The 10,708-nt window shown below is 33.1% G+C and overlaps 1 protein-coding gene across 1 annotated transcript; it reads right to left on the bottom strand.

Moving 5' to 3' along the window:
- Positions 1-330: 330 nt before the first annotated feature.
- On the bottom strand, positions 331-1,313 carry LOC120148378 (WUSCHEL-related homeobox 3-like). Its single transcript, XM_039161519.1, has 2 exons — positions 978-1,313; positions 331-681 (listed from the first exon to the last, which is right to left on the bottom strand). The coding sequence occupies exons 1-2, from the start codon at positions 1,302-1,304 to the stop codon at positions 331-333; spliced, it is 678 nt and encodes a 225-aa protein (XP_039017450.1). The 5' UTR covers positions 1,305-1,313.
- Positions 1,314-10,708: the final 9,395 nt, after the last annotated feature.

The following is a 10,708-nucleotide window of genomic DNA, read 5'->3' on the forward strand; positions in this document are numbered from 1 at the left end:
AAACGTTGAAACAAACACATTTTTTTTCTGGAATTCTGATAATTATTTGGAATTGGAACCAGAAAATGGACAAAATACACAGTGCTATTATTAATAGGTCATAACACATAAGTAATAGTAATATATAACAGTAAGAAAGGAGCAGTACTCTCTGTAACTTTACTCCCAGATATCTTAGATCTTTTGTCGTTCCAACAGCCTAAAACTTACAACACATGCATTAAACAATAAAACAAACAAATTAACCGACATTTCATCTAAAAAAAGAAAAATGCTAGAACCTGGTTAGAACCCAGGACGCAGGGTTATTGATTTATTTGGAGGGTGAGATTAAGGGAGGCTTAGGGTTATTTTAGCCGGTTCGATGTTACAAGAAAATGAAGAAAGTGAACTCGAAGAGTCGGTGCTGTTGTGGACGTTCTCGTTGCACTCTTCCTTGAGATTTGAAGCAGTGAGCGGGAAAAGTTCAAGGGTTTTAAGGGGTGGCCTGGAGATCAAGGAGTAGCATGGCGGCGGCGGGGGTGGTGGTGGTGATGATAAAGGAGGAGCCGCATCAACCATCATCAACCAATCACCGCCGTACATTCTCATAATGCCCTTATTCTTGTCCATTCTATCTGGGATACAAAATTTCCAGGGATAGTTCATCACTTGATTTGCTGCTTCATCGTGAATCCCTGCCTGCAAACGACAAAAAAGAAGAATTATAAATGAATAAAAGCCGCAAATTGACCACACTAAAGAATAAGCAGCGGGGAAGAAGGTCCCGAAACTATGGGGACCATCAATACTAAAATTAAAAGCTACAAAATCAAGCACATGCATGCATACATACACATTTGAACTTTGGATACTAGTATTTTTTTATCCTAAGGAACCCAAATATTTTTTTATGAAACAATTACAAAACTTATTATTGGAGGTTAGTTTATCGTACAAAACGAATACATTTCCCCTTTTTTTTTCTTTTTGGTTACCTGAGGGAAAAGATGTGGAAAAGCAGGGGATGTTGCAGCAGGAGAATCCAAGTAGTGAAGAAGATGACGATGATGATAAAGATGGTATGGATGTTGTGATTGCCTGCAGGCAAGTTTCTTTCTAAGCTTTTGTCTGTCTCTTGCCTTATGGTTTTGGAACCAATAAAACACATTCTTGCCTTCGATCCTGCCATACGAGGAGAGCTGAGAAGTGATGTGTTGGATTTGAGAGGCATTTGGGGTTCTGATCCCACTCCTATACATCTCTTGCAACATCATAAGCTGCTGTGGTGTTGGACACCACCTAGTAGACCCTGCTGGAGACATTACTCAAAAACAAAACAAGATGTACCTAGCTAGAATCTTTGTCTCTTTGGAAAAGGCTGTCCAAAATACATGTATAAATAGGCGAGATGCACATAGGCAACGTTAGAGGAATTAAAGACAAGACAGAAGGGGGAGACAGCAAAAGAAAGAGGGGTTTAATAGGGTGGCGAAAGTAAAAGGCGCAAGTTGTCATGCTGATGTTTCACAGCTATGGGGCACAAGTGTTGGTTGCTTTTCGATACAACGCACAGCTGAGCTTAACCGAAAAATAGTGAAAATGAATGTTTTTTTTAAATAAATATCGTCGTGTATATTATTACTATCGATGTAATAAATTAATTCCATATATGAAAACAATAAAAATAACGACTATTACAGTGAAAGAGAGAAGTTGGAATGATTAATATATATGAAGTAGGCAATAGCAAAATTTTAATGATTTTGGTCGGAGACAACACCATAGTAAATTTCAATATAGATCAGCTGTAGCAACTGCCTTTGCATACATGAGCATGAGGTACTTCACCCCCACCATGATTGCACCCTGCAAGTACTGCCCCCAAAGCATTAATATTTGAGTAAATTATCAATTTAGTCTTGAAATTATAAAGCATTGCTACTATTTTATCCATTTTAAGATATTATCTTCAAAAGTTTATATTTAAAAATAATACTAGTATTTATTTAAAAGAGTATTATTCATTGTTTTTTTTTAAAAAAAATAATATTATATTTAAATTTTCTAAGTCCTCGCTACTAGCAACGTAGGCACGGTTGAAACGTTCAATGGGAACCTATGGGACACCTTAGTTAATAAACGTACTTTTTGGTTTATTTATATTTATTATTCTATTTGGAAGGTGGGGCTATTCATATAAAAACATGTCTTACAAGTAGGGTATACCTTATTTAAACTTGACGTCAGCATAATCTATGTAGCATTCTATGTATACTTCAAACGAGCAGTATGATAGTAATCATGGGTAAATTTCATCTTGGTCCTTTGTTTTAAAGTTCAATTCATTTCAAGTTCATTAGATTGATACGGTGGCTAAACTTTCCTAAATTATGATAGAACTCTTGTTATTTTCTCTTTTTCATTTGCTTAAATTTTTGTATTATCTGAGATTTCGTGTCATTTATTTTAATAAATATTTCTATTTTTTAACAAAAATAGTAAATGTTTTTTAGTAGTGTATTTTTTTTGTCCTCTCAGTTCTAATACTTCATCATAACTAATTCAGATTAACATGTGTCACACACACCTAGTTTTGATGGGTAAGTCTCACAATAAGAATTTTAGCATACACAAATACTCTAACTTGAAACATACTTAAACGATATCAAATTATTCACCACTAAAACTAACCTTATTGGTTGTATCTTGTTTTCTTTGTTATTGTAATGTATTTCTTTCCTTTTTCAAAGTTGGATATGAATTGATCTTTTTCGTTGATGTTGTTTTGGATCTTTAGTCTAGTTCTTTTATAATGATAGAAGCTCATGATCATAAAAAACATGTCATAATTAGGTTTTGTTAATGTGTCACAATTGTTATAATCATTCTTATATTAATGTTAGATGTCGTTTATTTTTTATTGCTAACAACGATATTTTTTTATTTCTCTTTCGATTCTAAGATTTTATATTAATAAATTCGGATTGATTCGCGTTATATACCTGATTTTGATGGGTGTGTCTCTCAATAGAACTTTTCTACATACACAACAACTCGAACTCAAAACTTACTTAAACAATATCAAGCTGCCTACCATGACTATATTTAGGCATGGGCAAGAGGGACACCTACCCAAAGCCCAAAATATTTATAAATCACTATACTTGTAAAATATGATATTATATCAATTACAAGGTCCAATTATTTTTTAGTACTTTTTATTAAGAGTTTAATTTTTTCTAATATTTATTATTATGGGCTCATTTTGTTCTTTAATATTTATTATTAGGGGTCTACTCTTATAATTTATTTTTTTATAATATTTAATAAGTTTCCAATTTTTATAAATATTTTTTAACATTTGCTATTAAATGCCTAATTTTTTAAATACTTGTTATTAGGGGCCTATTTTTTTAATATTTGTTGTTAGGGATTTACTTTTTAAAATTTAATTTATTTTCTAATATATATTGTTATTATGAGTCTAATTTTTCAATATTTTTTATTAGAGGTTAAATTTTTTTCTTTTCAATATTTGATATTACGAGCATATTCTTAAAATTTACTTTTTTTAATATTTATTACTCCTTCCGTCCCACTAAATTGTCTCTTATGGACTTTTTAAAAATCAAAATTTTTAAACTTTGAGCATGATTGTTTTAAATATTTAAACAAATAAAATTTATAAAAAAAACTACTTGATTGAAAGTTTTTAAAATATTTTTTCATATTTTATCAATAGTAAATTTTAAATAATAATGAGTCAAAGTTTAAAATAAATGATCAAAACAAGTGAATAATAGACATATTTAATGGGACAGAGGTAGGAATGTTAACAAATACTCGACCCGATTGATCCGGTCCCTCCACCCATTGACATGAACCTAAAAAACAGGTAATTTAAAAAAAATACTCGACTGGGTCGGGTACCTGACCCGTGATTTTTCCTGGGTAGTTGGGTTGGGTATGGACTGAAATTTTTTATAATTGGGTACTCGACCCTGTAGTTTTAATATATATATATAGTTTAAATTATATTTTAATTTTATGTTCCTTAGTACTTTAATCTTAAAATTAAATTTAAATCTCTATTTTTTTAAGTTTGTATTGTGTACTTTTAATTTTTGATTTTTTTTATTAATTTTTCAATTGGGATTTGAAAGAAAAAAATCATGATTGATTTTAATATTTTTAATGTCTTGTTTTAGAAATAAACATTAGTATATATATCTTTGAAATTAACTTCAAATCACTAATTTTATTTATGGTTGGTATATTATGAACTTTTAAATTTTTATATATTTCCTATGTGAATTTAAAAAAATTGATGAAACGGGTACTCGTGACCCGAAAATACGGATACTCTGACTTAACGGATCGGATCATGGGCCGAAAAATATACTACTCAAAGAATCGAATACCCTATACTTAAGGTACCCAAAAGTGCATATACCCGATTTCGAACACCCCTAGACAAAGGGAATATTAGAGACTCATTTCTTTTGATTCTTGTTATGAAGAAGCTACCCTTAAATTTTTTTTCCAACACTTGTTATTAGGAGCAATACTTAAATATTTAATTTTTATTTTTATTTTTCCACCATCGCATGCATTAGCAGGTGGAACAATTCCGAGCAATGGCTCACATACGTTTCTAGAGGCGTCGACAACACTAATAATTGTTACTCCATGAATAGACAATCTCATATGAAATACAACATTTTATAGGGTAATAGTTGCCTCCCCACACGGTAAATGAAATGCGTGCGTCTCCGGCCTCCATTTTTCCACCAACACATTTATAAGTAGAGGATGCAACTTCACACCGTCACCAGTTATACTACAGATATATCTAAAACCTGCTAAATGTAAATAGTCAATAATATCTGCATTAGGTGTTGTCACACGATTTTTATGACACTCCAATACACGTTCATATCCCAACAAAATAAATATTAAAAATTATTTAAATACCAAAACAAATAAACTAAACAAATAATAAAATACAAAATAATATTAATTAATTTATCTCATCATTTCTCCTCCAATAATCGAATACGTAACTTCGATAATGTTTTAATAAATTCGCCGCTATAATATGAAATCTTTGAATATATTAAAAAATAATTTGACAATCTAGATGATAAGAAAACAATGGGTGTGATGATGATTAGGAATGGAGGACCGTATTTATAGGCCTTCTCGTACCCAGGGAAACACACTTTTAAATATCTCGCGTCTTGCAAGATGCAATTTATGTTGAAAAACGCAAAAAAAAAAAATCGTTTCTAATACCTCGTGGTTTGCAAGGCGCGAGATTATAATTTTCAAAAAATTAATACCAACTTTTATCTAATAAATTTTAAAATATATTATAATTATAATATTATTAATTATATTTAATAAGTAATATTATTAACTATTATTATTATATTTATTATTAATTTCAATTTGAAAGATCCTCGTGCATTGCAGGCCTCGAGATCTCTCATAAATCTCGTGATATTTCGGTTCTTAGGCCACCTCGCACTTCGCAATACGTGAGATCATCTTATCCAATTATTTTATTGGCTTACCTGGAAAGTCCTCCCACATCGAACGTATCTCGCATGTTGGAATGTGTGAGGATTTAACAAGTTATTTACTGTCGCAAGATTGTTATGTGGACGATTTAGAGGTTATTCTTCTAAATAATTCTTGAAAGGTATTATTTCTTTAAATAATTATTTCTTTAAGGTTTTTAATATAAATTACCCGTAATAGTAGCATTTATCTGTCCAAATTATTTGGCCCTCAACCAGATCGGTTTGACAGAAAAGAAAACGTAAGCCTTTGGCAAACCCATAAATGAATGCAGTCTGCTTTGCTTTTCGCAGGCCCTTATCTAATATTCAGTCCCAGCCGTTTATTAACCACCCTGTGGTCTCAAGTTATAATGGATTGGTTGCTATAGCATTCATAAAACTGCACTACTGCTTTTGTCTGCTATTAAATGACATCTCAACACTCAATTCAAGCCGAAAAGACAAGTGGGTCTCACGACTTGGAAAATTGGTAAACCAAGCGGGTAGAATATTTTAGAATGAATATAATTTAGGGTAAACTACACTGTTTCTCATTTAACTTTACTTTTTCTTCTATTTTACTCATTCAACTTTCAACTTTTCTAATTTATTCACTAAAGTTTACATATTGAATTATTTTATTCACTCAATCATTAATCTTGTAACAATTGGATGACGTAGAATAGTTTAATATTAACAGAAGGATGATGTGGAATATTAAATAAAAATAAAAAATAATTTTGGTAATTTATTTAAACAAAGAATTTAAATCTCTAATCCTAAATTTTCACATTGGAAAGGAAAATAGAGAAAAGTGGCCTAACAAGTAGATGAAAGCAATGTCGGAGTCAAACTCCATTCCTATCTGTAGGTGTGGAATTTCAGTGCTGTTGAAGACAACATGGTCGGATGAAATGAGATAATTGTTCGGATTTTACTTTGATCTTTTTTGTTTTGCTTACCTACACTTTTTGTGGATGAAGGTTGAAGATGGGTATTAAAGGTAGATGATTATGGTAGTGAATTTTGTATTGAAGATTGACTATGGTTTTTTGGATTTTAACGTTTTTGAAGGTTGAAGATTAGTATTTAAGGTAGATGATTTTGTTTCCCCATGTTTTTAATGATTTAAAAGCCTTTCATGTAAGCCACGTCATAATGCCATCACAAGTTTAACGGTCGAGTGAGTAAGCTAATTTAATGTGTAAAGTTCAGTGAGTAAATTAAAAAAAAAAATAGAATTTAATTGAATAAAATAGGAGAGTAAATAAAGTTCAGTGAAGAACATTATAATTTACCCTATAATTTATTTCATTACTAATATAATATTTAAAATATTTATTTCTTATATTAATTATCAAATATAATAATCTTGAAATGTAAAATTATTTAATATGAAGTCGATCATAATTCATTAATTAAAAACTAAATCATATATAAAGATTGGATCTTTTTCTAATCTAAATTCTTCATAACCAAACAATATCGTTGATAAAAAAATTATTGTTATTTCTTGAGGTCCCGAATTCGAGTATCAAGAATACTACTGGTATGGATTATTGGATATATGAACTGCAAAACTACACTGTTAGCATTGACTGGAAATATAAACAATAATTAAAAGGAACAAATCCGTAAACCGTGTCGTGGTAAAAACCACTGCCTTAGAAACGAATTCGCCCCGATGTGTGTAATCGCTGCAGTAGACAGACCGTCCCCCGAGGTTAATACGGTCGCTCCGAATTCCGTACACCCGAAACCGGAGTGGATTGTTGGTGGTATTGCTCTTCTGATTGGAAAACACTCAGAGAGAACTCACAGAGAGAATTGTAGAAAACACTTTTGTAAGTGAATTGTGAATGTTTGAGAGTGAGTTGAGAAGCTGAATATAGCCCTCTATTTATAGGCTAGAAATAGGGTTAAAATCGTCCATAAAATTTCAGGATTAAATCTCTTCTTTTGTAACAGCTGAAACGTCTAGATGAACCTGACTCAAAAATAGTCCAGGTTCATTGCATCATTGTTCAGCTGTTATAACTCCCGAAATTATATCATGTAACCCATGAAATTAAATCAAATAACTCCTGTAACTCCTGATATTAACAGCTTGTCTCCTCTGTATAAAGCTGGAAATCAGTCCAGATACATCTTAACGTTTTTGATTTAATTTAGGAAAAGTTGTTTAATTTCTCATAAACCAGCTGTTATCATTTGAAATTAAACAGTCCTCAACAGCCTATAAATATCAGTTGAAATCTTTCACATTTTTCCATTTGTTTCTTTCAAAGAGAAATTCCTCAAGAATTTTCTCTAAAAAGATAGTATCCGCGCGGACGTGTCGAAGACACGTATTACCACGACCACGACCACGACCATGACCATGACCACGACCACGACCACGACCACGACCACGACCCGAGCCGAGCCGTGTCGTGCCGAGACGGACGGACGGCGGCGGCGGTGCGCGAGAGTCCCCCTTGTTCTCTATCACTCAACAAGGAAGTGGGAAAGCCAAGCCTTAAATACTATTCCCAATAGTGTTTCCAATACTATGTGGGATTGAGCATTACCAACATTCCCCCACTAATGCGAAAGAAATCTTTTGAAACTCGAAAACAAACTTTCCAGAAGAGCAATAGCGAGATTAGTTGCTTAAGCACTAGTGAACGTATCTGGAACTAGTCTGGAACTTTCTAAGATCAGGTAAACTCATAACACACAACTAACCCCTTCATCCACCTGAGTCCTCGATGTGTAAGATATATATATACAAAGTATATATTTAGCCATCTTACCTCAGGATTCTAGTAAGTGTGCTAGAAAAATGGCCCAACATTTTTCATAGAAGGCGGCTAACCCTTCTCACTTACATAGGTTATTTCATCAAGTTTATCTCAACATAAACCACCCTTTAAAAAGGGATATGAAATAATTAAGAGCTTTAATAATAGCCCAACCTCACAAAGGGTATGGTGACTTTCTTCAAGTTCATTATTAATGAACCACCCAAACTATGGGCTAAGAAGTCATTAAGAATAAATATTCAATCTCATTTATCGGTAAATTCAGTAAGTCCTTCTCACTAGAACCATCCAATTACTTGGATTTGAATTTATTAAGAGTTTAAGAAACTCAACCTTTCTGTAGGTAAGTTCATCATTTCCTACCCACTCACTCTGGGTTATGAACTTATTAAGAATAAATATTCAGCCAAAATCGGTAAATTCATCAAGTCTTTCTCACTATGACCACCCAAAGCATGGGCTATGAATTTATTAAGAGCACTTAAGCTCATCCTGGGCATGCACATTATTCGTCATAGGGATAGGTAGTAGGAATGTGCACTATGAGTCTTTCCATGGTTTCGTTTGACCACATGGAACTTAGATAACTAAGTTGGGTATCCACCATGAATTCCTCAACCAATGGGCTTTAGACCCATCCCCCTCGACGAATCTAGGACCAGCTTCCGACTTAACCCTTTGGTAAGTGGATCTGCTAGGTTCCTTTCCGACTTCACATACTCTAAAGAGAACACTCTATTCTTTATTAAATGTCTCACTGAATCATGTCTTATACGAATGTGTCTTTTCTTACCATTGTAAGCTTGGTTCTTAGCCACACATATCGCAACTTGTGAATCACACAATAATGAAACTGGAGAAGTCGGTCTTCCCCACAAAGAAATATCTGCTAACAAACTTCTGAGCCACTCGGCTTCTTGCCCAGCTAGGTCAAGAGCTATAAACTCTGACTCCATAGTAGAACGAGCAATACAAGTCTGCTTTGATGATTTCTACGAGATTGCTGCTCCACCCAAAGTAAAAACATACCCGCTCGTAGAGCTTACCTCATCATTATCAGAAACCCAGTTGGCATCACAATATCCTTCCAGTACCGCAGGAAAGCCAACAAACTCAAGTTTCCAATCCAAAGTACCCTTAAGATACTTCAGTAAGCGTTTAAGAGCAATCCAGTGCTCACCACTCGGATTATGAGTATATCTACTCAGTCTACTCACAGCATAAGCAATATCAGGCCGAGTATAGTTTATTAAGAACATTAAGCTTCCGATTAACTTAGCATATTCAGTTTGGGAAACGCTACTTCCTTTATTCTTAACTAGATGTATGCTAGGGTCTTAAGGAGTTCGAATAGGGACGACATCAAAACTGTCAAATTTATTTAGCACTTTCTCTATATAATGTGCTTGACATAAAGAAAATCTCTTCTCAGTTTTGGTAGCTTTGACTCCTAAGATTATATCTACTTCTCCCAAATCTGTCATCTCAAACTTAATGGACAAGAAATTTTTAACTTTGTTAATGGACTCAATGTTAGAACTGAAAATCAACATGACATCAACATAAAGATTTATGATAACACATTCAGTGTCAAATATCTTCGAATACACACAAGCATCCGAACCATTCACAACAAAACAAAACTAAGAATAGTTTTATGAAATTTCTCATACCACTGTTTAGGAGCCTGCTTAAGTCCATAGAGTGACTTTTTGAGTCTATAAACTTTGCCTTCCATACCAGGTTCTTCAAAACCTAGTGGCTGCTCCATGTAAATCTCCTCATCTAGATCTCCATTCAAGAAAGCAGTCTTAACATCCATTTGATGTACCTGCAACTTATGAATAGAGGCTAGTGCAAATAATGCACGAATCGTTGAGATTTTTGCAACGGAAGAATATGTATCAAAGTAGTCTAAACCAAACCTTTGAGTGAACCCTTTGACGACTAACCTTGCCTTGTACCGCTGAATCGAACCATCTGGCCTTAGTTTCTTCCGGAAGACCCATTTGTTGGAGATTGATTTGAATCCCTTAGGCAAGTCAACTAATTCCCAAGTATGATTATACATTATCGATTCTAGTTCATCATTAACACCGTTTTTCCAAAAACTAGCATCGATAGATCTTATAGCTTCTTCAAAAGTTTTAGGATCCTCATCTAACAGAAAAATTTGAGCTATAGGATCTGAAATGGAGTCTAAATCATTTATCTCAGAAATAAAGGAAGTAATAAAGTCTGGTCCAAAAGAGATTTCAACTATTTGCCTTTTACTTCTTCTAGGCTTTAAATCAATTTGTTCAGAAGACCTAGCAGGATTACTAGAAGAAGTTGATGGAATATATTCTATTTGTGTTT

Source organism: Hibiscus syriacus, unplaced genomic scaffold (genome assembly GCF_006381635.1).
Source record: "Hibiscus syriacus cultivar Baekdansim isolate YM2019G1 unplaced genomic scaffold, ASM638163v2 tig00110956_pilon, whole genome shotgun sequence".
Taxonomy (NCBI): Eukaryota; Viridiplantae; Streptophyta; class Magnoliopsida; order Malvales; family Malvaceae; genus Hibiscus; species Hibiscus syriacus.

What these genes read in the sequence shown, in the direction of transcription:
- LOC120148378 (XM_039161519.1), bottom strand. Translation starts at nt 1,304, where the DNA reads ATGTCTCCAGCAGGGTCTACTAGGTGGTGTCCAACACCACAGCAGCTT. An exon ending in TTCCACATCTTTTCCCTCAG is followed by an intron (nt 682 to 977) that starts GTAACCAAAAAG and finishes TGTCGTTTGCAG; the next exon opens with GCAGGGATTCACGATGAAGC.